This window comes from Dendropsophus ebraccatus, chromosome 4 (genome assembly GCF_027789765.1).
Source record: "Dendropsophus ebraccatus isolate aDenEbr1 chromosome 4, aDenEbr1.pat, whole genome shotgun sequence".
Lineage (NCBI taxonomy): Eukaryota > Metazoa > Chordata > Amphibia > Anura > Hylidae > Dendropsophus > Dendropsophus ebraccatus.
In genome coordinates, this window is record NC_091457.1 from 80,104,640 (window position 1) to 80,131,586 (window position 26,947).

General features: G+C 42.1%; 1 protein-coding gene across 2 annotated transcripts; it reads left to right on the forward strand.

Moving 5' to 3' along the window:
- The first annotated feature begins 305 nt into the window (after positions 1 to 305).
- On the forward strand, positions 306 to 26,935 carry LOC138788351 (polycystin-1-like protein 3). 2 transcript variants are annotated; one of them, XM_069966131.1, is made up of 16 exons: positions 306 to 562; positions 890 to 1,092; positions 1,282 to 1,462; positions 1,957 to 2,149; positions 2,611 to 2,833; positions 5,468 to 5,567; positions 5,969 to 6,112; positions 9,964 to 10,146; positions 11,994 to 12,276; positions 12,361 to 12,494; positions 13,936 to 14,063; positions 14,477 to 14,637; positions 19,452 to 19,662; positions 21,560 to 21,661; positions 25,470 to 25,601; positions 26,747 to 26,935. In XM_069966131.1, exons 1-16 carry the CDS (start codon positions 355 to 357, stop codon positions 26,855 to 26,857), a joined length of 2,697 nt encoding a protein of 898 aa, XP_069822232.1. In that variant the 5' UTR covers positions 306 to 354; the 3' UTR covers positions 26,858 to 26,935. The 2 variants fall into 2 exon arrangements, with proteins under 2 accessions (XP_069822232.1, XP_069822233.1); XM_069966132.1 differs by having other exon boundaries at positions 25,540 to 25,601; positions 26,747 to 26,833.
- Positions 26,936 to 26,947: the final 12 nt, after the last annotated feature.

Genomic DNA, 26,947 nt, shown 5'->3' on the forward strand with positions numbered 1-26,947 from the left:
ATACAGTCAGATAGGATTATTAGTGACTCATCCCTACATGTCATGTATTCTCATTCTGTGACCAGTTATATACTACTTCTTATTGTCGCTAATGTCCTGCTCTCAATGTTTATCTGGCCTTCTTGGGCCAAAAACTCATGGGGGGGCTAAAGGAGATGTCTTCCCCTGCGAAGGACATAAGGGGCCAGTCCCAAGGTGTCTAACCAATGTGCCAAAGTCTGTGTCTTTAGTTCCTATTTGCAAATGCAAACAAAAAGCCCTGTCCAATGACATACACCCTTAGGAAACATAGTTCCTCAATTGATACAATATGTTTTCCTTTGTATTATTCTTGCTGCATTCTGCTTCTTTTCAATGTTTTATATTTGCAGGTATCTGCTTTTCTCAGGCACGATAGAGAAATTCCTCAAAGATCACCTATGGTTTTCTGTGTGGACTCGCTGTCCCTGGAGCCCATTCACCCGAATGCAGAGGATCTGTTGCTGCATGTGTCTCTTGTTTTGTGGCCTGGTTATTAACATAATGTTCTGGAATACTCATTCGGATGAGGATTCACAGACAGGTACACAGGAACCACTGACAATGCACTGACCCATTTCTGTAAAGCTCAAGGAACAGGTTCAGGAATCTTTCTATTCACTGACTTTAAACACAAATCTAGAAATTGTAAGAATAACAATGGATACCAACTTATATTGAGGTTATTCAGGGTTCCATCAAGGTTCCTGCTGTGATTACTACAGCAAGAATAACACTGCCTGCTGCTCTATTCTTCATATCAAAAGCAACCTAAACCTTGATGTTATGTCAGTTCTAGTCAGAATTCAATTATGTTCTCCATTGTCAAATTGTATACTGTAATTCTATATCTTTTCTAATTGATTCATAGGAAAGTTTTTCATAACAGTCACTCAGATTAAGATCAGTTTACAGTCTTCTGCCATCCTGCTGCCTGTGAACCTCCTGATTGTACAAATGTTCCAGCTTATCCAGGTACAGGTGAAACAGGTGACGCCAACTCTAAACAAACTGCGCGTTGCCCTTGCTCCAAAACCCCCGACCAAAGAGGCTGCAGCACAGCAGCTGATGAAGGTGAGAGCATTGATAAATCCTTGCATCGCCCTCTAGTTGCAGATATCCTCAGACTGTATGTTATTCAGCTGTTTCTAAGATGTAACAACTTCTGATAAAGTGATAATCAATATGTTGAGCATTACAACTTCCACTAAGGTTGTCATCTTATATCTCTTTATTCTCTCTTGGCTGTCTTCTCTTTTCTAGGATTTAAAAGATATTGTGGACTACCTACAGAAGTATATAGTGCAGGTTCTGGGTGAGAGTGCTGATGACCTGCCATCTCCTAAATCTGATTCAGTCCTCGCTTATATAGAGACCTTGTCCAGCCTGGTAGAGTGCTACATTTGTGTTTCAGGAGAAAGTCCCCAGAGCAGTAATGTGACTGGTGCGTATGTCTTATAGACCAGGTCCTCTCTCCTCTTAGTAGCAGTCTGTCTTTGATTCATGTTTATTGGACATTCTTGTGTCTTATGTTGTGTATTTTAACTCTGGAATTAATGGTGCTTTAACATAATTAAACAAGACTGCATTAGGCTATGTTCACACTGCGTATGAATCCGTCCGTAGTTCGTAGTTCGTACACCGCCGTATTTGGCTGAAATAAGTACTTCGTACGGGACCACATGGAAATCCACAGCCGTGAGTTTCAACATTTCCGTCCTCAAATAATGGTCTTGTTCATTTTTACGGCGCCGTATAAGATCCGGCCGTAAGCTCATACGTGGTGTGCATTGTGCGGGCGTATATCATATACTTTCAAGCGAACGCATCAACCTCAAAACTACGTGCGTATATTCGCGGTTGGCACTACGGACGGATTCATACGCAGTGTGAACATTAGCCTTAAAATGAACAATTCCTTCTTGTCTTTTCTTGCAGTGATTACCCCACATCAGTGTCACTTTTTACATTATTTATACAAAATCTTGGAGAACCTTCAGTATCAAGTCTCTTCTGTGGATCTGGATTACGTTCCTAAATCTATTGATTACATACAAGCCTCAAATATTCTGTTTGACCTAAAGGAACTTTTGCAGACTTTTAATGTGTCTGGGACACCTCTCCCAAGCAGGTACCTATTACAAATCATTACCTGGTTCTTAAAGGGAACCAGTCAGCACAATGGTGTTGATATGGTTCCCAGCTGTATAGATCTACTGTGCAGCTTCCTGAGCATATTAGCTGTGTATGCAGAGGTAGCTTTACATTGGGGGGAAAGGTGTTCTATTTCGGCATGTGAGGCTGGGAGAGGAACAGCTGGGAACCATATGAGCACAATCGTGGTGATTGGTTCCCTTTAGGGGGCCTTTACACAGAGAGATTTATCTGACAGATTTTTGAAGCCAAAGCCAGAAATGGATTTGAGAAGAGGAGAACTCTCAGTCTTTCCTTTATGACCTGTTCCCTGTATATAGTCTGTTCCTGGCTTTGGCCTAAAAAATCTGTCAGATAAATCTCTCTGTGTAAAGGCACCCTTAATTATTTCAGTGTTACCTTACAAGACTTTTATTTTTGCATTTTATTTTTTTTTAGTTTAAGCACCAGTTTCCCTGTTACCATACGTCGGAAAAGATGCTGTCAGATGCCAAAATGTTTCACCTTCTTGTGTTGGTTTTTCCTGTTTGCAATCAGCTCATTCTCTGCCTATTACATGGTGCTGATTAGTCTGGACATGACAAAGGACAAGGCCATCAGCTGGCTCGTGTCCATTCTGCTCTCTCTCGTACAGAGTATCTTCTTGATACCACCTATTAAGGTATGATGCTACAACTAAACATCTGTCTAATCTTCATATGTCTGTACATCTATCTATCTATCTATCTATCTATCTGAAAAACAAAAGAAGACAACACTAAAATTCACAAGAAAAAATAGTATTATATATTTTTTTTTTACATGTGCAATGAGCCAAAATACTGCATTCATGTAATTGGTGAATGAAATGTAGCATTGAGTTTTCAGCTGAATTGTTGTATACTGCTTTTTCACATGCATTTTTTGTTTTGACTGATCTATCTATGTATAATATCTCTATATGAGCCACTATAAAAGCCAGCTTCACTGTTACAGAAGATATGTCTTGGTAAGCTCAACATAAGAAGAAGGACATGCTAGTTTTAAAACTCTTAAAAAAAAAAGAAACCAGTTTATTGAATTTATTACCAATGCATTGCACAACTCTAGACATAATCAAGGTTGTGCAGAGCCACCATTGATATGAATAGGAAATAAGTCATCATTGAGAGTTGGAATGGAGGAAAGAGAGAGGGTTATAACAGATTATTTCATGCAAAAGTTGTATAAAACAGTGTTCATGCTTATCTGTACTGAAATGTACAGATCACAGGTTAAACGATTGAATGTATAACAGACACTGAAAATTGCCTGCCTTCAAAGAAGAAAACAGCTTGGTTTCACCATTTAGAGCTTAACTTAGGTCAAAACATAAAATAAATATGTTTATTCCTTTCTCGATTAAAAAGCTGAAGCTGAAGAAAATCTTAACAAGATAAAACATAGCAAACAGCAAAGTGAAGGGCCTTTTACATAGGCCAGAAGTGTTTCTAGAAATGCTCCTGTGACTAATAATAGGACCTAAAAGTAAAAGTAACAACGATCAGCTGAGGATGAAAAAACACCTGATCCACAGCCGATCGTTCAGCAGGCTTATAGCAGGCTTTAAAATTTCTTGTCATCAGCCACACATCTTCCTGTGTAAGCAAGAGATGTGAGGCCGATAATGGTAAAGACAAACTGACAACACTGATACACACAGTGTCGGACTAGAGTGCCTTGGGCACACCAGGGGAAATCATTCTTGGGGCCCACCCTTCAGCCACCATAGTCCATTTACACTACACGATATGGGGCAGTGTAGGGCTGCAAACGTGTGCCAATCGGCAGGGCATGATTGCACAGAGAGAACTACGGCCAACAACAATGTTTTTTACAGCTGCACAAAAGATCAAATCAGCTGACTGTCGGGCATTTGCCTGCTTGTCAGCTGATCATTGGCTGAATAGGCTTCCTAAGAGTGTTTGTTACTGATAATTGGCCTGTGTACGCGGGCCATAAGACCATTTTGCATGATAACACTGTATACTTAAATACAAAAGTGATACAGAAACTGCTAAGTTCATACTACGAAATCGATGCCAACATTCCATGCGGAACCCCCCCGCACGGACTCTGCGATGAATCCTGCCTTCAATCTCTTTCAATTGTTGCAATGGCTTCTAGTTAAAAAGGAAGGCGCAGCACCCGGCAGCCGAGTGGGCCCCCCAGTCTCCAGCCCTGTGTCCCTTGATAAGGGGCGGGGCCAACTCCAGCTTGGGGCCCATCGGGGCTTTCTCTGTCACCCCGGTGGCCCTGTCCAAGCCTGGATATACATATATCCATGCTGTCAGTTTGCAGATCACACAGCAGTTGCATACTTACCTAGTGTATAAAAATGTAGTGAATAGTCCAGCTCTCACCAATATGCAGGTCTCTGTAATTTATTTCAGGTAAGCAACACAGGGAGGGGTGAACCTGGATTAGGTGGGGGTGCCTTTCCGGGGATGGCCGTTTCAGGGTTAACCTCTTCTTCCAGCCAGGGGTTAACCCCAAAACGGCCATTCTACCCTCCTCTAGAGGGAACGTGTGGCTGGGCAGAACCAAGATATATAAGCTAAAGTGCTGACTTTTGCATGTTTGCAAACTACATTAATTTACATTTTTTGTTATCATGCTTTAAAACAGGCATAGGGAACCTTGGGCTCTCCAGCTGTTGCAAAACAACAATTCCCATCATACCTGGACAACCAAAGCTTTAGCCTTATGTCTGACACGCTCTACCATTTTTGTAGCCCGTCATTAAATCCGTTCTATTTTATTAATGTCCTTTTTAAGGTGAGGTCTCCACAACTGGACACAGTATTCCAGATGTGGTCTAACCAGAGCTCTATACAGCAGGATCACAATCTTCCTACTGGTTATACCTCTAGCTATACAGCCCAGCATACGATTTGCTTTCCCCACCACCTGGTTGCACTGGTGACTCAATTTAAGGCTGTCAGAAATCACTACCCCTAAATCCCTCTCTTCTAAAGTCTTTGCCAACACAGAACTGCCAATATGATACTCGGATATAGGATTTCTCCTCCCCAAGTGCATTATTTTACATTTGAAAACATTGAACTTCAATTTCTAATGTTTGGACCACTTATCTAGCTAAATCATTTTCCATATTACTCACACCTCCAGTACAAAAACTGCATGCAGTGGCAGTTTTCCAAAAAACTGCCATGTGTGAAACATGAAGCATAATAGTGCCAACTTTTATTTACCTGTCTGCAACCAGGCATGTCTGTCCTTTGAATGTCAGTGTTTGCTTTTGTCTCTATCACAGATTTTTGCACAAACTATCTTTATGTACCGTATTCTGAAGAGAAGCAATATTGAAGATGCATCTGAGGAGCAACAGCTGTATGGAATTCTTGACTTGCTGGGTTAGTATGAGTTCTTTTTGGTAATATAAAACCAAAGCTAGCCATATGCTTCAGATAGGGATTGGCCATCTAATGTGTACAAGGGCCTCCTAACGCTCCCCTGGCACCATATATTGGGCAAAGGAGTGATTGGGAATATCCAGAGTATACGCATACACAGCTGAGTGCACAGTGTATGCATTACTCTTTTGGCTATTTCTGTCTTTAGTCATAAATTGTACTATAAAGGTGATAATTCTTTGTGCCATTTATTATAAATGATACATTGCTGTAATTTTGTTAGGCACTTATTGAATGACTGTAAAGCCATGTTTTGTCTCCTTATCCCCTTTCCTTGATTCACATTTTATATGAAAGTGTTAAGTTAAGAGTATAAATGCACCAATCTCCTGCATTCACAGTAAGCCGTCCAGACTGGGAGCTCTCAGGCTTCAGGGACCTGTCCAATCCAGTGTATCGAGCACCATCTAACAAGAGCACAACCAGTTTGAAGAAGCAGAGAGTGATGGAGTTGAAACTTTACAAACTGATCCATGACATTGTTGGTACAGCAAATTATTCATTCATTTTATCTTATTAATCTCTGATTTCAAAATATAGTTAATGTGGAAGATATACAAAATAAACAGAAATTTTGCTAAGCCTCTATGCCTTGAGAGAAAAATCAGGGATCATTTCTACAATGATCCAGCCATCTTTTATAAATAGGAGTGCAAGTACAGGTTGGCAGGAGTGCTTGGAGTCCTAATAAGTCTCCTTAAAACATGTGTTTAAAGGGCACTTTCAAAGCTTTGTGTATTAGAAATGAGTCTGACTTTCTTGGGTAATGCATTCCAGAGAACTGGTGCAGCTCAGGTAAAGCCCTAAAAACGGAAGTCAGAGGTGCGAATTTTGGAAAATCATAATAATGTCATAAGTCATTAACAGGGCATAAAAAAGGAGATGTAAGTGTGGTGCTGTGAGCCTCGAACAGTCACTTGCTAGATGGTAACGTGTGACGCCAATTCTGTGGTGGTCGGTTGGAATATAGCTTAGCCAGATAGTATACTGTTGTGATGCCAGTGCTGGGTGGGCACACAGGTATGGTGGCCCACCTGCTTTTAGTTTAGGGAGGCTAGCTACACCCTTTCCCCTGTGGTCGGTGACCTGCCGGGCTGTGAGAGGGTCCCTTGGGCAAATATCACAGTGGTCCGGAGTTTAGTTGTGACCCACGCGGACTATCGGTACCGCCACCCACAGAAAGGAGAGATGACCCAAAGATGTGGTTTCTATTGTGTATCTATTGTGTTTCTATTGTGAATCACTAAGTCCCGTTAGCATAAATAAATCTTCTTTACTGAGATATACTTTATACAGCAGTTAATAGCGGACTGTAGACTAGACAAGACAGGAACTGTACTGAGGCCTTTCGGAGTGTAAGAGTAGCGCGTAATTGAGAGGAGTTGGTGTTGAGAGTTTAGAGCAGCGGGAGGAGTTTGTACTGCAGGTTCAGAATAGAGGAGAGGAGTGTGTCGTGAGAGTCCCGACCCAGGGTAGCAGTGTGCTCTGCCGGAACTTTGGAAGAAGGAGAAGAAGTAGAATACTGTAGACTTGAGAGTAGACTTTTACTTGTGCCCGTGTTTTGACTTCTTGTTTTTACACCACCTACTGCCCACCAGTGTCGGGCGACCCGTCCTAGTGGGTGGCACAAGCCCTAGACCCTGTTACCTGGGATGAGCAGAGTGGCCAAGGTTTCCTGATGACACCCGTGCTGCGAGATAGAGTACGTAGGCTTCTAGCAACTTTGTTCTATCTGGATCAGTTCCTCTTGTTATCAAGATACTGCTCTTTTAGACTGGCTCTCGGCGTAAGTTGGGGTTTTCTCTGACTTGTCCTCTCCCTAGAGTAGCTTAACACTGCATAGTGTGTAGAAGTGCTGCTTTCAAGAAACTTGTGACTAAGTCTCCCATATACATCTGCTCTGCTCAACCACTAGACTAAGAACCTGCTGAGTGCAGCTCTGAAGTGGGGACCTGGCAAAGCCAGGGCCCAGATGTACCACGATAGGAACCAACTTGTCTTGCTTCCTCTCTGTTCAGAAATGTGGCTAAGACTGACTAGTGTGGGCGTGTGCTTCCTCTTCCCATGTAACAAATTCCTAGAGGTGATGCAACAATCCCTGTGAGTGGTGGAGAAGAGAAGCATAGAAGAAAGGAGCTCAGAGATAGGCAGAAAGAAGAGAAGGTCCTCACTGGTGCACAGATCACAGAATACAGAATAACCCTTTAGTTACCTACAGCTGTGCAAAACATAAGTACTGTTACATACAATAGTGACATCTTGTGGTGAAACTTAGGTAATGCTTCATCACCACAGTTTAGTTAGAGTACAGACTTTGGCGAAGGGTGTAACCATAAGCAACACCCGTGGTGGGACACCACATAAGGATTTAAAAGAGTATTCATATCTTGAAAATTATGCCCCATTACACAGTATTCACAGGATAGGGCATAACTATGAAATTACAGGGGCTCTGTCAGAGCTCCCGAAATCCAAGCGCCAGCGCTTCACTCTCCATTCTCCATAGAGCTATAAAGGATAGCCAAATGTTGCATTCATCTATTTCCAGTGGTTCCATAGAGAAAAAATGGAGCTCCCCTATCCCACAAGTCAGAACAATCTTGATTGGCAGTGTTGGAAGTGGACATTTTTACAAAATAAATTTCCAGTCCATTTTTTTAAACTATGGAATATGAGGAAATCTTGTCGTCTAATGTTCCATACTATGTCACTGTTAATGTTGGCTGATATCCTTCCTCTCCTTTGCCATGAAATCTGCTGCAGACTCCACCATGTTGTCTTCAAACTTGCGTAACATAAGAATGAGATCATGACAAATTGGACTACTCGGAGTGGCAGAGTGCACATGTTTCTTCTGTTGGGGATCTGCTGGATACTAATTCCAACACTTTCTTATCATGGGATATCGTCAGAACACGATTTAAATTGTCTTCATTTAATTTACCTCAATACGATTCTATAATTGAATTTCTTACTTCCAGTGTGCGGGACATAGCAGAATCAGAAAGTGATATAGAATTTGATAATCTATTCCCAACACCACCGGTTGATAATTCTTTATCACATACATATGGAGAACTTAGATCACGCTCTCAAAAGAATTTATCTAGGCAAATTTTTTTCAAAAAATGGTCCTCCGTAATTTTTTCAGAGGATCTGATCCAACAAATATTGAGAGGATCTGAACTAGTGCATTCTGCCACTCCCAATGTGGTTCTACGTGAAATACATTTCCGCTTTATACACAAGGCTATATATGCCTTTAATATTCCTTTTTCCAACTCCCACACTTCTCACATAAACAGTTGCCCGAAATGTTCACTTCCTAAAGCAGACTTGTTTCACTGTGCCTGGGCCTGCACGCGAGTGCAGGAATTTTGGGACTCTGTGCGGCTCTATCTTTTGTCCACTTGGGGCCATGCCATACCACTTCTCCCTATAAGTTATCTTTTTCATTTTATTGATATAGACTCTACTACTCCCTCTCCTAAATTACTTACTTCTAAAGGAATTCATTTAACTCTATTAGTTTCCCTGAAATGTTTATTAAGACACTGGATACTGGATACTCTACCAGACATTTCTGAGGTAATCTCCGCTCTGAAGGAGATCTTTCAATGGGAACTTTTGGATGTATTGCGCACCAAAGAAAAATCAACAAAAACATTTATGTCCAAATGGACACAATTTCTAATTCATGATTTTACTATAGAAGAGAGAGACTCTGTCATTAATCAATTTAAGGACACTGATTGGTATTGCATGGCCGCCCAAAAGGGAACTCTGGGAGCACTCCAAATATCTTAAGCTTTTCCCTTTCTCTGTTAAAGACAATTCTCTCCATTCTATTGGTAGCATATTTGAATATCTGACATCTATACCATGTTTTAAGGTGATATTATAGGTTACTGTTTTTCTACTTATGTTTTTGGTAAGACTACGTTGTATTGTATATGATAACATATCTTTTAAGGTTATTACAAAGGCTCATTGTATCTGTATGATATTGTAAACATACAATCCTTTGTTGCCTGTGAGCGACTTTCTTTTTGAATATGTAATGAATTTTCAATATGTATGTTCAAATATTACATAAGCCACTAATAAAATATAGTTAAAAAAAAAAAAAATGAGATCATGCTAAAATTTCCTTAGAAATTATTACAAAGATCGAACCTTCAAATGAAATGATATTACACACAAAATGATATTACACACAAAAAATGTGAAGATTTTATATGTGAAGAGGTATTAATATGATTATTATAGTAATCTATCTTTTTTCTCTGCTTTTAAAATGTGCGGCTTAATTTCAGTTTCTTTTTTCTTTTTCTAGTGCACATGATCTTTCTGGTCACTACTATGGTCAATGTGTATGCAAACAAAGGTCTCGATGAGTATAATCTGTACATGGCCATTAGTAGCAGCTTTTCAACATTAACTAACATTCAGTCTGTAACTGATTTTTATAGCTGGTCAAGAAGCACCTTGCTACCAAACCTTTACAGCGAGTACCCAGGTAAGTGGCAGTCACTTGAATCACATAAATTATTTTAGCTGTATTGGTGTTCATATTGGTTATTACATAACTTACACAGTCAGGTATATCAAATCTTCTGAATCTACTGTGCACTATACAGACACTTTAAAGAGGAATTCTCAGCTGCCAAGCTTACCCCTCTTCATGCTTCTGTCCTGCTTTTGGTGGAGGGCAGACACTAGCACAGTCATTGCTTGTTCTGACCAGCAGCATTATAAACGAATCGTCTGCCGGGCGTTTCAAGAAGCTCATACATTACGTTCCGGCACTCTGGCTTGCTTCTCTGGCTGCAGGGTCACTGACAGCACTGAGCCAATCAGTGCATTGCGGCGGGACAGCGCACTGGTTGGCAGGAGTCGGAGAAGCAAGCTGGAGTGTAAGCAGGTAATGTATGAGCTTCTTCAAATGCCCGGCAGACGATACGTTTTAAAGGCGAAGAGGCTACATTCTAATTGAAAATCCGCTGCCAGATTGCAGAGGCCATAGGGAATAACTGTACCACATATCGCAGTGGATTTCGCTGCGGAACTTGCGGGAGTCTTTCAGCTGCAATTTAGGTTCCAAATTGCTGACACCGTTAGATAGCTGTTAGGATAAGGTGACATCTTATCCCCTTTATGACCAAGATCGTAAATGCATGCATGTGCAGGTCACACTGAAGCAGTGCTTTTCTCCTCGCCTTTGAAGAGCTTTCATTTATTTATTTTTTTACCAATGGGGTTCTTTGGAGCCTCATTTTTGTAACATGATCTATACTTTTTATTTCCACCATATTGTTTTAAATGGAAATTTTTAATCGCCTTCTGATTTAAAAAAAAAAAAAAAACTGTTATTCTGGTTTTTTTTTTTTTTTTTTTTTTACTCCTTTCGATTATGCTTTTCCCCCGCGCGGGAACAATATCACAAAATTTTAATAGATTGGAAAATTCTTCACGCTACAATACCAAATATGTTTGTTATTTATTTTTTCTCATTACATATTTTTATTTTTAAATGGGAAAGGAGTGTGATTTACACTTTTATTGGGGTGGGGTTTTGTCATATTTTTAAAAACCTTTTTTACACTTTTTAAATCCTTCTAGGGAACTTGTATAAGCAATCATTAGATTGCTTATATTGATCAATGCTCTGTCATTGCATAGCACTGATCAGTAAGATCAGAGCTCAGACTCTAGATGCAGCTCACCGATCCAACAGGACGGAGGTATTATACCTCCATCTGTCAGGGAAACTTATCAGGACCACCACAGTCACACTGCGGGGGTTCGGTTTAGTCAGTTACAGGTACTGCTCCTGTCACTGACTCCCTTAAATGCCACAATCGCTTATGATTGTGACATGTAAGGAGGTAATGACTGTCATTATGCACGGCTCCTGGCACATTAATGTGAAGCCCCGCACACATTAATACCCTTTCACGCTAGGAATGTATATACACATTGGAACTGCACGGGGCATCGGCAGTTGCAACGTATACTGTATGTAAAAAAACGATGATTTAACCGACACAGTTTTCAACTAAGAATTGTCGTCCACAAAATAGTTATTTTTAATATTTGCAGAGACATAGTAAAAATGTTCATCAGTTGGGGTCTGGGTGTTCAGACACCCACCAATCTCAAAATCTAGCTGGAGGAAGCATGCAATTATGTGCTTCACTCCCTGACTCGCTGTCTCACTGTGTCTCACTGCAAGACAAGCTCCATGCTTGAACATAAGTCCATGCTCGCCATATGCAGCTTCTCTGTAACATGTCAAAATTTGTTTCTTATGACAGGGACACTTAAGTTCATTAACCTATTTTCTTTTCTCCAAACCTTAATCAGGATTTATTACTGATGGAAACTGCTTACTCCTGGGCAGCCCCCGCATCCGTCAGCTGCGGAGATTGCTTAACAGTGCAGGAAAACAGAATCTATACAACTTAGAGGATACAAGAAACTATGGTCCAGAATGGAGCACATTAGGCAGCAGCAATGCCTCATATGGCATGTGGATGTATCACAAAGTGGAAGAACTGGGGGCACATCCAGTCTGGACAAAGCAAGAATACTACCCTGGAGGGGGCTATGTAGCAGAACTAGGATTAAACAGAAGTTCTGCAGACAGGTATGAAGTAGACAACTCCATCTGTAGGATGTATGGATCTGAATGGGGTTTAACAGGGAAGTTTGCTTTCCTTTTTCTTTGCAGTGTGATTACAGACATGGAAGCAAGCACCTGGCTGGACAGCTTCACCAAAGCTATTTTTGTGGAGTTCACTGTGTACAATGCTAATGTAAATCTCTTCTGTCTTGTGACCTTCATCCTGGAGACCTCAGTGATCGGTATGGCATGTGTATATATAATGGACACACCACTGGCCTCTAATACTTGCAGTGGTTAAAAAAAAAAACACACACACACACACGGTTTGTTGGCTTCCCGCTGCTGGTAAAGTTCATAGCTAGTTTTTAAATACCCCAGCAAATGTATTTTTCTTTTTTAGGTCACTAAAAAACTGTGCCTCTCTACTCCTTTTATGACCCTTATTCAACCAGGGACTTTTGAATCACTCTCCATGGAGTGTGAGGGTACTGTTAGACATGCCGATGGGGGCCCAATAATAAATGTAAACGAGTGCCGATCTGCTAGATGGGTGCTCGTTTACTGGGCCTATTACATGGCCCGATAATCGTTTAACAAGGCCTGCAGGGACATCATTACCGATGTCCTTGCAGTCCTTGTTTAAACGTTATACAATACCTGTCCAGGTTGCAGGGCTCCTCTTCCTCTGTGCTTCTCCCCAGGTCCGTGCACTCCAGCTTCAGAGTTTCCTGTCTCAGCTGACAGGCCGCTCAGCCAATCACTGGCCATGGCGGTCCTGGCCAGTGATTGGCTGAGCAGCCTGTCAGCTGAGACAGGCCACTCTGAAGCTGAAGCGCGCGGGACCCGGGGAGAAGAACAGAGGAAGAGGAGCCCTGCAACCTGGATAGGTAATGTATATCGTCAGTCGCAGAGTATTTCACCAAAGATATCACTAGTTACTTGCTTCTTCTCATTTTACATTTTGGTTACCATACTATCAGTGACCACACACAATAGTTAGGCCATAATAAATGCCCATACACTGTAATTACCTCCCTAACAGTTACCACACTAGTTGAGCCTTAATCGTGTCCCTATACAAGAAATACCCCCAATTGGATGCTAATGCAGTTCTTTAACTAATATTACTGACCCTTAAGGTAAATAGCAGCTGATACTGCCCACCCACAGTTTTTAGACCAATCTATGTCAAAGTATATAGCACCTGTATCCCTGAGAAAAAAAAATCTGTAAGGTATGTTAAAGTCCTTAGCCACCTAAGATTGCATCATCCACAGAACTATTGTCTCAAAATTGTGTTGCTTAGTTTATAATTCCAATACATACTTACCTCACCCAGGCTCCCACACCTTGCCCCCTCTTGCTGCTTGATGTGCCTGGCGCATGGTACATGATGATATCAACACGTATCATGCTCTAGAAGGAGTATCATAAGTGGAATCTAATCACTACTGTAGGCTGCCCACCTACTGTTGTGGAGGGGTCATAGAGGGGAGGCAACTCTACTTTGGGATTCAACACATGAGAACAGGGCTCTAAAAACATGGACAAATTTTGAAGTCAAGATGGTACATTGCCTTTTTCGAAACTAATGTTTTTGCACTGTTTGTGCGTAAATAATTATTTCCTCTTTTCCATATGGTTACTTCATGTGCCACTTCTTATTAATTCATATTAAAGGAGATTTATTCCCATCAAGTGAATTGGAAATCATGCGTCTGTATGAGACAGCTGAAGGAGGTGTCACAGTTAAGTCTGTCTGTGAGATCCTGTTCATGGTGATCTTCCTGTATGTTGTTATACTTCAGGTGAGAATAAAGCTGCACAGAATAATTTACAGCTTTCTGTAGTTACTAGGTAAACTTTACCCCAGGGAGGTGTGCAGAAATCATGTGGACCTGCATTAATAACATTAATATTCACCATTTTGTGGCTTAAACTTTTTCACACACGTAGAGCTTCACATCCCTGTCTTCACATAGTTATAGACATTAATGAGTTAGCCCTGGATAAATGCAGTTGCTCACATTACATTTGGATTCATATAGCTACTATTGAAGTGAATGGGTGCTCTGTAAAACAAGAGGAACAGTTTACTGCTGTGCCCGTCTCCCACTAGGGTCCTATAACACTCCACCACTTTAGGAGCCACGCCACAGCCTTGAACATGACACCAAATTCCATACATGTCATACAAGTGAGTTCTTACTGATTTTTACAGGTGATCCGTTTGAAGCAACAAAAATGCTCTTATTTTCGCCAAACAATGAACCTGCTGGACTTAAGCATTATTCTAATCTGTTGCTTCGACACAGGACTGTACTTTAAACGTTCTTATCTGCGCACACGGGATATAGAAATTTACCATGCAGATCGCACAAGGTGAGGATATGTGATGCTGATGTATACTTGGCCACTTCTGTGATACTCTAGTGTTTCAGGTGCATACAGGTGTGATGGATATACCTGTTTTGTCCGGTTTACTGTCCCCAATGGTTGGTAACCTCCGGTAGTGTTGTGGGTCACTTGTGCACTTGTTACGGTAACCTGGAGTGGTAGCAGACCCACCCGGGTAGTTGGTAGCACCACTTACAGAAAGAAGAAGAATTAGTGTACAGCGGTGTGCGTGGGTGCAAGTGTTAAATAAAAATAAAATAATTTACTGAAGAAGGCTTTAGATGAACAGTACATGTAATACAACAGGAGAGATCTTGACTGTGGTTAACAGAGAGGTGCTTTTGAGAGTTGGTGCTTTGTAGAGAGAGAGGAGAGAAGCTGCCAGAGGAGCCCTGCCCAATGTAGTATCTGTGGTCTGTTGGAACAAGAGTTTGGAAAGAAGAGATAAGTGATACGCCCCAGTCGTCGGTTATCTGAGTGTAGCAGGTTGCTGAGACTTCCCAGTCATCCTGCGCTGCGCAGTAGGATATGTAGACCTTTCTCCTGGTGTCTTTGTCCTACTGGGGTCAGTTCCTCTAGTGTCAGGAGACTGCCTTGCACATTTTAGAAAGGTTCCTGGCTTGGGCAAGGGTTATCCTAGGTGGCTTCTCTCCCCTCCGGTGAACTTAGCACTGCATACTGAACTTAATTGCTTGCATAAAAGAAAGTCTTTTGTATGTAAGCCAGGCCTTGGCTTAAAGAGGATGAACCACCAGGTACATCCTCTTGAATTTAACACACTGATAGAACGGCGCCATCACGGGGAAGCCAGTGGCGCGGTCCGTTTTTCCAGTGTACGGCACCGTTCTATCCAGCGGTACCGGGCCGTGCTGAAGCACTGGAGGTCGGTCGGCCGGCCCACCCCCAGTGGGAGGGAATTCCCTCCCCTCTATGACGCGGCTCCATTGATTCTAATGGAGCTGCGTCATAGAGGGGAGGGAATTCCCTCCCACTGGAGGCGGGCCGGCCAACCTCCAGTGCTTGAGCATCGGCCGATACCACTGGATAGAACGGTGCCGTACCCGGGAAACGGGCCGCGGTTCGAAAAACAGACCGCGGCACCGTCTTCCCCATGGCAACGGACGCCTTTCTATCAGTGTGTTAAATTTAAGAGGATGTGGTACATCCTCTTTAACTTCTGCAGAAACTGAATCTGTTTGTGTCCTCTCACTCTGAAAACTAACTTCAGAATAACTAACTTTCCTCCACCAAGCTAACTCCTCCTACAGGGGTACAATTTAAACCCTCTTGTGAATGGTGGGGCTGAGTGTAGGTGAGAGAGAGGAAAGACAGGATAGGTTTAGAAGAAAGAGCACTGGTCACTGGTCAGCATAGAACAGGTGATACAACACAATTAACCCTTTTGACTTCAGCTATGCATAGAAGATACAAAAACCAGTGGTGTCAGCTAGTGGGGAAAACAAAGTTCTACATCTCCCACTTTGTTAACCTGAAAGGGCCCTATTCCACCGGACGATTATCGTTCAGGTTATCGTTAAATCGTTTGAATCTAAACGATAATCGTTTGGTTGAAATGCAGTTAACGATTACCGACCGAACGAGAAATCGTTGATCGCTTTATAAGACCTGGACCTATTTTTATCATTGCTCGTTCGCAAATCGTTTGCATTGAATAAGACGTCATTTGGTCGTTCGCAGTAGATATGAACTCAATAGCGAGGAAATAGCGAAGAAAAAACGATCGCAAATACGATCATAAGTAACGATTATCGTTCCATGGAAATGAGTGAACGTTTTCAGGTCTTTCGCAATAGCGGTCGTTTGAGATCGTTAATCGTTAACGATTATGCGAATGATAATCGTCCGGTGGAATAGGGCCTCAAAGAGTGACTTAGACAGGGGGACAGCAACTGTAGAAAGTGTAAACGCCATCACACACCACAGGGTTTTTTTGTGTTTTTTTAATGCTCCCACTGCAATTTTTTTAGCCAAAACTAAAGGTAGATTTAAAAAGTAATATGAATATAAAGCAATGACTTATACTTCTGCTTCCTGCTTTGGCTCATAAACTGCAATGGCAGTTTTCCTAAAATAAAAAAAACTGTTGTGTGTTGGCAGGCTTAAGGCCCTATTCCACCAACAGATCTGATGACAGATTATCTGCCAAAGATTTGAAGCCAAACCCAGGAGTGGATTTGAAAAGAGGAGAAATCTAGTCATTTCTTTATGATCTGTTCTCTGTTTATAGTCTGTTCCTGGGTTTGACTTCAAATCTTTGGCAGATATTCTGTCGTCAGATCTGTTGGTGTAATAGGGCCTTTACTTAGGTATTCAATTCCCTCTCACACGACTAGTCATTACCACAATATTTTTTACTGCAGCTTTGGCAACACATAAAATCGCATGACCACTTCAGTGATTCACTGGCCGTAACTGTATAATTTTTTGGCCACATTTCCTGCTGTTAGGCTGTTAAGTTTGCATATTAATAAAAAGTTCATCTGCCACTTCCTCGTGTGGTGCGTGTAGATGGGGGCCTGCCACCCCAACATGTAAGTTCAATGTAAACACGCACATGAAAGTTTCTAATGCAATCACTTTATATATGAAAATTTCCAATCTTACATTCAGTAGACATTTTACCACTTTTAGAAATAACGCTGTAAACGTGGAAAGAATGTAAAGTCCACGGCTCACTCAGAGCTCTTCTGGTCCATTTAGAATTCGGAACAGGATCTTGATGGAACGTTCGCGTTTACATGCTGTGTAGCGATGTTTTGAGAGTAATCTCTCTTTACCCCTTATGACCGAACTGAAGTTCTGACAATTCCTACAAGGGAATGTCCATGCTCGCCGCCTGTGCATGTAATAGCACAGGCAGCGAGGGGAAAGCGAGCACTGAGCTTACAGGTCGGCGCTCACTTCCCCCTTACTGTTGTGCTTTGTAATACGGCCTTAAGAGTCCTTTTTAGACAGTGTGATTTTCAGCAATAAGCGCCACTCAGCGAGCCTTTATGATCCCAGAATTGTTCTTGCGACCATAGAAACACCTTGCTATAGACCACACAACCCTTGTTTACACAGGGAAATATATACAGCCAGTGGCGGAACTACCGCAGTAGCAGCAGTAGCTGCTGCTACGGGGCCCGGCACAACAAGGGGCCCGGCAGCAGGGGCTGCCTGAGTGAGGGAATGGTATTTGTGTAGAAGCCGGGGCATCACAGAAGAGAGAGAGAGGGGGAAATAAAACACGGTCTCTCTCTCTCTCTCTCTCTCTCTCTCTCTCTCTCTCTCTCTCTCTCTCTCTCTCTCTCTCTCTCTCTCACACTCACACTCACACTCACACTCACACTCACACTCACACTCACACACACACACACACACACACACACACACACACACACACGTGCAGTGCCAGACAGGATATATACATGCAGTACCAGGCGGGATATATATATATATATATATATATATATATATATATTATACATACACGTGCAGTACCAGTATACATGTGAAGTGCCAGATAGGATATATACTGTATATGCTTCACCGGGCTGGATCTATCTACATATACACACACGTGCAGTGCCAGACAGGAAATATAGTGCAGTACCAGGCTGTTATCCAGCATAGTATGGTGCTGTTACCTAGTCACAGTATGGTTGTATTGGTCAGGTCTGGTATGGATGTGTTATACAGTCACAGTATGGCGGTATTGGTCAGGTCTGGTATGGCAGTGTTATCCAGTCACAGTATGGCGGTATTGGTCAGGTCTGGTATGGTGTTATTATCCAGTCATAGTATGGTGGTATTGGTCAGGCCTGGTGTGGCAGTGTTATCCAGTCACAGAATGGTGGTATTGGTCAGGCCTGGTGTGGCAGTGTTATCCAGTCACAGAATGGTGGTATTGGTCAGGTCTGGTATGGTGGTGTTATCCAGTCACAGTATGGTGGTATCAGGTCTGGTATGGCGGTGTTATCCAGTCACAGTGTGGCGGTATTGGTCAGGTCTGGTATGGTGTTATTATCCAGTCATAGTATGGTGGTATTGGTCAGGTCTGGTGTGGCGGTGTTATCCAGTCACAATGTGGCGGTATTGGTCAGGTCTGGTATGGCGGTGTTATCCAGTCACTGTATGGTTGTATTGGTCAGGTCTGGTATGGATGTGTTATACAGTCACAGTATGGCGGTATTGTTCATTAGGTCTGGTATGGCTGTATATGTTAAATGTGCATTGTCTGAAGCTTTTACCTACCAATCCTATGGCGAGAATCGCTACAGACAATATGCAGATCATTTAATGTGCAAACTTGTTTATATATTTTAAGCATTTAAAAACCATGTAGAAAAAGAAAGATTCAGACAATGTATGTGGCCGAAACCACACGTCCATTTCTTCCCCAGTAGCCGGGAAGTGGGGGGGGGGCCCCTTGGAAAGTTCGCTATGGGGCCCAGCCATTTCTAGTTACGCCCCTGTATACAGCCGATATATATATGGCTGATCACTGAAACTTTTACACAGGCTGATTATCGGCCAAATGAATTTTTTCCCCTGAAATTAGGCAAGAATAAATGACATGTAAATTACATTTACAACCACTGAAATAACAGCCAATATTTTCCCTCTTGTACACTAACAGCTGATTTTTCATTGACAACAATGGAACGTGCTATTGTAAAAAAAATAAAAATAAAAATCAGCATATTTTTCTATAAGTAATATATAACAATGTTCTTCAGTTAATCCTATCTGTGCATTTGCTTGGTTAATAATCCAGTTATTGTCCTTCCATGTAGATTTGTCAGCTTCTATGAGACTGCCAGCCTAGACATCATGCATCATTATGGTATTGCCTTCCTGGTTTCATTATTAACCGTCAAGCTCTGGCGCCTCCTCAACTTGAACCCAAATCTTCACCTCATCACAATGACACTTAAGAAGGCTTCGAATGAAATAAGTGGCTTCCTTCTCACTATCCTAATTCTCCTGGTGGCCTACTCCATTTCTGTGAGTATGATGTACCCCTAGCCCTTCAGAGCTGTAATGACTGCTGTTACTGTGGGGATTGGTCTTCTTACCTGCTGACCGCAGTAACAATTATTGGGCATCTCGCCTGAATGATCAGTGCATGAGCAGTGCATGGCAGAAAGTCACCTGGAATAATGCAACAGGACATTGTACCATATCTTCAGGCTCAGACCACTAGTGAGTGGGTGGAGTAACATGACAATAAATTCTTCAAATTGCTTTGTCCCCATTATTCATTGGACTGTAACACCAATTAATAGGTTTGGGATGTACTAGACTGGGCTGTGAGATGTTCCCACTTCTCAGCAAAATGTGCGCCAAATGCTGCTGTAGTGGGCATAGGTCAACTTGAGTAATAGAGGGCGTTTACCACCTTGTGGAATCTGTTCCCAGACGTCTGCAAGTTGTGATTGCCCAAAAGGGGGAGCCAAACTGTTTTTTAGTGGGTTTTCCTAAAGCAGTGATCACGGTATCTAGGTTAGTCCAGGGGACAGAAGCAAAGAATCTTAATAATAATAATAATTTTAAATTGCATGTTGAGTAATGCCAGAATGCCTAAATTTACAAACTGGACCTAAAAATGTCTGAAGAAAAATATGACATAGTGGGAATAATAGAGACATGGCTGGAGGATAGCTATAACTGGGTGGTTAACTAACAGGGGTACAAATTAATTAAAAACTAATCGTTGTTCAGATTTAGCCAAGCAATGTTCCCACTAGGCAAAAATAAGGGCAAATAATGGCTGTTGTTGCAAAACAATGGAAGTTATTATGGGGTAGAATTGGGTTCTCGTGTCTATGTAATGCACTTTACAGTAAAACTGATTAAAAATGCCCTATTGTGACTCTTTTATAATGATTTTATTTTTTCACCTACAGGGCTGTTTGGGGCGTCACTTTTTGCACCATGAGCTCTAGTTTTTATTAATGTCCCATTTGTGTACATCAGACCTTTTGATCGCTTTTTTCCCCCCTGTTATATAATGTAACAAAAAATCAGCAATCCTGGCGCTTTTTTCATTTACACTGTTCACCATGCGGGAGCAATATTGTTCAATTAATAGATTAGGCAATTACGAACGCTACAATGTATAATATATTTTAATTATTTTTACATGTTTTAGTTGTATAATAGGAAAGGGGAAAAGTGATTTAAACTTTTATTGGGGGAAGGGATTTGTCATTTTTTCCCCAAATATTTTCATTTTCAATTTTTTACACTTTTTAAGTCCCCCCAGGTGACATACAATTAGGGATGGTCCGAACCTGCCGAGGTTCGGGTTTGTACGAACCTGAACTCTCGGCAATGATTCCAGCTGTCTTCCACCTCTGTGGAGAAGGCGGATACAGCCATAGGACCGCCTGGAAAACTGGGATACAGCCATAGGCTGTATCCCAGTTTTCCAGGCGGTCCTTCGGCTGTATCCACCCGCTGCACGGAGCGGGCAGACAGCGGGAATCATTGCTGAGAGTTCAGGTTCGTACAAACCCGAACCTCTGCAGGTTCGGACCATCCCTACATACAATCATTGAATTGTATATACTGGTAAATGCTATGCCATTGCATAGTACTGACCAGTGTTATCGGTGATCTTCACATAGAGCCTGCCTGAGGCAGACTTTATATGCATGAAGATAATATTACACAAGTGAGCATATACACACACACATACACATATAGAATAAGTAAAACAAAATAAGCCAAACTCAGTGTATATTATGTACATTACTTCTTACAAAATTACCCACTTTGCCCTTTTTATTAACCATCCTTCAATAAAAATAAATAAATACTGAGGTTTTTTAACAGAAGTAAATTGCAAATCTCTGGCACCAGTTGATTTGAAATACATTTTTTCTCTTCTTCTTTTTAGTGCAACTTACTTTTTGGTTGGACCATTCCCAGTTACAGAACATTTACTGATTCTGCTGTGACTATTGTCAGCCTATTACTTGGCATTTTTGATTATGAAGAGGTAAGAAAATATTTCAATACATAATGCATGCCCTATTTATTTCCTTTTTTTTACTGTAAAAGTTTTTATTAGTATCATATTTGTGTACATTAAACATTTTTATCACTTTTTAATATAAACTAGATTTGCATTTCCAGGGAAATACATAGTGCTTAAAAAGAGCGCCCCTTTACCAGTGACTTCCTTTTAAGAGAAACTTTAATCCTGGGTGTCGTCCCTTTAAGAGCAACTTGGCTCCCATCCCTTTAAGAGCGACATGAGTCCCTTTAGGAGCGACCTGGGTCGCTTTAAGAGCAACCTGGGTCCCTTTGCTCTTAAAGGGACCCAGGTCGCACTTAATGGGACCCAGGTCGCTCTTAAAGGGACCCATTTCGCTCTTAAAGGGACCCAGTTCGCTCTTAATGGGACCCAGGTCGCTCTTAAAGAGACCCATTTCGCTCTTAATGGGACCCAGGTCGCTCTTAATGGGACCCAGGTCGCTCTTAAAGAGACCCATTTCGCTCTTAAAGGGACCCAGGTCGCTCTTAAAGAGACCCATTTCGCTCTTAAAGGGACCCAGTTCGCTCTTAAAGGGACCAATTTCACTCATAAAGGGACCCAGGTCACACTTAAAGGGACCCAGGTCGCTCTTAGAGGGACTCAGGTCGTTCTCAAAGGGACCCAGGTTGCTCGTAAAGGGACCCATTTTGCTCTTAAAGGGACCCATTTTGCTCTTAAAGGGACCCAGGTCGCTCTTAGAGGGACTCAGGTCGTTCTCAAAGGGACCCAGGTTGCTCGTAAAGGGACCCATTTTGCTCTTAAAGGGACCCATTTTGCTCTTAAAGGGACCCAGGTCGCTCTTAGAGGGACTCAGGTCGTTCTCAAAGGGACCCAGGTTGCTCGTAAAGGGACCCATTTTGCTCTTAAAGGGACCCATTTTGCTCTTAAAGGGACCCAGATCGCTCTTAAAAGGACCCATTTTGCTCTTAAAGGGACCCAGGTCGCTCTTAAAAGGACCCATTTTGCTCTTAAAGGGACTTATTTTGCTCTTAAAGGGACCCAGGTCGCTCTTAATGGGACCCAGGTCGCTCTTAAAAAGACCCAGGTCGCTCTTAAGGGGACCCAGATTGCTCTTAAAGGGACCCAGGTCGCTCTTAAAGGGACCCAGATCGCTCTTAAAGGGACCCAGGTCGCTCTTAAAGGGACCCAGGTCGCTCTTAAAGGGACCCAGGTCGCTCTTAAAGGGACCCAGATCGCTCTTAAAGGGACCCAGGTTGCTCTTAAAGGGATCGAGGTCGCTCTTAAAGGGACCAATTTCACTCTTAAAGGGACCCAGGTCACTCTTAAAGTGACCCAGGTCGCTCTTAAAGGGACCCAGGTTGCTCTTAAAGGGACACAGGTCTCTCTTAAAGGGACTTATTTTGACCCATTTAGATCGACTTGGGTCCCTTTAAGAGCGACTTGGGTGTACCGTTCCTTCAAGAGCGGCTTTGGTACCGTCCCTGTAAGAGCGCCTTGGGTACTGTCCCTGTAAGAGCGACTTGGTTACCGTCCCTTTAAGAGCGCCTTGGGTATTGTCCCTGTAAGAGCGACTTATGTTATTCCTCTTACACAGCAGCTTGGGCACCGTCCCTTTAAGAGCGGCTTGGGTACCGTCCCTTTATGAGCGGCTTGGGTACCGTCCCTTTAAGAGCAGCTTGTGTACCGGTACTGCTACATGCCTGCCTCAGCTCTGCTATTTTGCTGACTGAACTCTGCTACTTACAATGGTAAAGATCATTGCTCGGTTACCATGACAATCTTACTGATGTCAGTGAGACAAAATCGTTAAGGACCTTCCATATATTACATCTTCTATTGGCCAATAGTGGACATGTGACTGTGGATGGTGTGATACATGCCTGACAAGACCTTAGAGTTCCTATTGGCTGCTATATTTCAGCTATTTGCATATGTGCTGTGATTGGCTGTTAGCAGTTAGAGTGTGGCCATTATTTCCAATGGGCCATTATTTTCTATGGGAAATTCGGGGTCTTTAAACGTAAATTTCTTAAAAACGCAAATCCTAACTAAACGAGAAATAGATAGCACACCTCACGCTGCCGAGGGCTTCGAAACGCAGTTTGAACGGAGTCTTTGCGCAAAGCGGTTTGGGCTGTATTACGTGCAGAAAAATGGCTGGAAGAAGAAACGGGAGAAGAAGAAGAAGAATACGGATTACAATATAGTGCTTTTCAAGCACTAAAATAAATATATATAACAAAAAAAATCTGCAATCCTGGAGGGTTTTTTCCCTCTTTTCGTTTCAGTTGTTCACCATGCCGGAAAAGTATTGTTATATTTTAATAGATTGGGCAATTATGCATGCTACGATGTAATATGTTTATTTAATTATATTTGTATAATAGGAAAGGGGGTGATTTAAACTTTTATTGGGGGAGGAGCTTTGGCATATTTTTAAAAACCTTATTTTTTACACCATTTAAGTCGCCCTGGGGGACTATTAAAAGCAATCATAAGTTTGCATACCATTGATCAGTATTATCAGCGCTCTTCTCATAAAGCCTGCCTGAGGTAAGTATAACTCTTCTGGCGGTAAGGGGAAACAACTGGGACCCCCACAATCACACTGAAGGGGTCCTGATTAGAGATGAGCGAACCTCGAGCATGCTCGAGTCCATCCGAACCCAAACTTTCGGCATTTGATCAGCAGCCTGATTTGTAAGTGACAGGGACTGCTCTTGCCACTCACACTTAAGGGTTAATAACGGGCTGCTGCGCAAAAATAGGGAAGAACCAGATACAGATAGTAGCCAATCCTCTTCCATTTTGAAGAGGGCTCAGCTCCTAAGCTTCCTTCATAACACCATAGTTAATATGGGTAGGGCATGGATAGTCTGGTCACTGGCACCCATGCCATTCCCGTATGGCATGGATTGTGTAGGGGTATTTTTAGCTGCCAAAATTACCTCTCTTCATGTTCCTGGCCTGCTTTTACTTCCTGCTTTGGGGGGAGGGTAAGCACCACCACAGTCATTGGCTGTTCTGGGCAGAAACACTGTGCTCCTCTGCTATTCTGTATACAACTCTGCTGTGGAAAGTCCAGTCTTGACAGCTCAGAGTCTGGGAGCAGTGTGAAGATGGATTACTGTAGATAAGGTATCCTGCAGGGAAGCCCCAGCAGTGAGGGAGTCATAGCCTGGCCACCACTGATAACACAGAGATGGTCAGGATCCTAGACAACAGATGTAAAACATGGCAGACAACTCAGGTTGCCAAGCAGAGAGACAGCAAATAAGGTAAATAGAACCAACTGCAAAATTAATATGATGATAATAACCCTTTAGGGTGCCTTCACACACAGCATAGCCGCTGCAGATACTTGCCCGCGCATTTCAATGCGCTGACACACTCGCTACGAGTATGTTAAAGTTAGTGGTGTAAACCCCCATGGCCCCGCAGCATACACCACCTGCTCCATGCTCCTGCTTGCTTCGGGGCCTCCTGACGGTCAGCCAATCAGTGTGCTGCCCAGCCGTAGCGCACTGATTGGTTGACTGGCGGGAGACAATCCCACTGCGAGTATGTCAACACATTGAAATGCATAGGCAAGTACCCACAGCAGATTTTGCAGCGAGAAATCCGCTGCGGATATGCTGTGTGTAAAGGCACCCTTACAGGGGTTCTTATATTCCAAATATTAATAGCTCAATAAAGTCATCCCTTCAGAAGCTTTATGTTCACTCTGTTAAGAAGAGTAAATGTGCTATTTGCTCCAGAAGAAACCAATTGAAAATCTCTTATGTGAATTTCTACTTGTTTTTTGCAGGTTCTCAGTCTGGACCCAGTCCTTGGCTCTCTGCTTATCTTTACATGTGTTATCTTTCTTGTGTTCATAGTTGTCAACATCTTCTTGTCCGCTTTATTAAATGTCTTCTCTAGCGAACGCAAGAACCCAACGGTAAGAACAAAGCAGTGGTTACCTCTATTACTTACCAAAATGTGAACTGAAAAAATATTTTTAATGCGTACAATTTGTTTTTGATGTATGAGACACAGACCGCTGAACTCAGGGAGACCAGCCAAATGACAACACTGCCGGTTGCTAGTGAAAGTGCTCAATGCAGTGAAGTCCTAGGTGCATTGCCCCCTGGGAAACATGAATATGCCAATCAAAACACAGGACTAGCCAGTCCTGTGTTTTGAGACTCTTTGATGAGGCTCCACAGGCTCTTCTTTTGCATATTGTTTTTGATGGAAATTCTGCTGTTCAATGAATTGTTCCACTTAGTTTTGTGTTCGCATTTCAAATATGCCAAAATGCAACATGTAAATTTGTAAGGCATATGCTTAGGCTGAAGTGATCGGAGGTGAGACACAATAATTATTATAAATTATTCAACTATTAAAAATGCTGTCCAAAGTATGGGGCATAACCCTTTGAAATTGTCACTTACTGCTTAGTATTTTTCACCCTTTGCCATGTGAAAATAATTTGAAGGGAGTTTTCTCCCACCTCAATTTGTAGCCACATAGTAAAAGTAAACGAGTGCAGCTAACTGCCTCCTTTAAAGAATACCTGGCAGCAGCTTTTTCAAAGTGAAGCTGCTGGCAGTGTGATGTTGCTCCTTTAATACATGTGTGTAATGTGTGTCTGAGTAACGTTTTCTAGATTCTAAACTTTTCGGTATATAATGTATTTGTTAATGTTGTACCTGGAGTCATTGGGGTGTTAAAGCGGTACTCTGAGGAAAAAAGACATTTTTTAAATCAACTGTTGTCAGAGCGTTATACAGATTTGGGGGGGGGGGGAGTGAATGCAAAGAGTTGACCAATGGCTCTTTATACCTTAATTTACATACAGCACAGGCAGCAAAGTGTAAAAGCAAAAAACATATTACTCAGACACATAATACATATGTCTAGACTAGAAATTAGCTAAACTCAAGCATGCTTTTTTTTTACAGTATTCAAATGCTGAACCAATTGGGTCGAGCATGCTAGAATCATCTCTAATCTAGACCTGCCGAAAGGTTCCCTTTAATAAATGGTCTCTTTACACACATCCACCTTCTCTTATTAGATATGCTCTTTTCCATTCTTTAGCCATCAGAAGAAAAAGAAATTGTGGACATGCTCTTACTGAAGTTGTCAGCGCTGTTTGGAGTTCGCAAAAAGGCAGATGAACCAACAACAGTGAAGGTGAAACAGTCCTGATAAAATATAAAACCTGCACTCTGATTCTAGGTCATTCATTGTAAGATAAAGAGGAAAAAATGTGCACCACTATAATTAAAGAGCTTCCTT

Coding starts and splice junctions, on each gene's coding strand:
- LOC138788351 (XM_069966131.1), top strand. CDS start 355: ATGTTTTATATTTGCAGGTATCTGCTTTTCTCAGGCACGATAGAGAAA. Junction 1,093..1,281: donor CAGCACAGCAGCTGATGAAG/GTGAGAGCATTG, acceptor TCTCTTTTCTAG/GATTTAAAAGATATTGTGGA. Junction 14,638..19,451: donor TACCATGCAGATCGCACAAG/GTGAGGATATGT, acceptor CCTTCCATGTAG/ATTTGTCAGCTTCTATGAGA.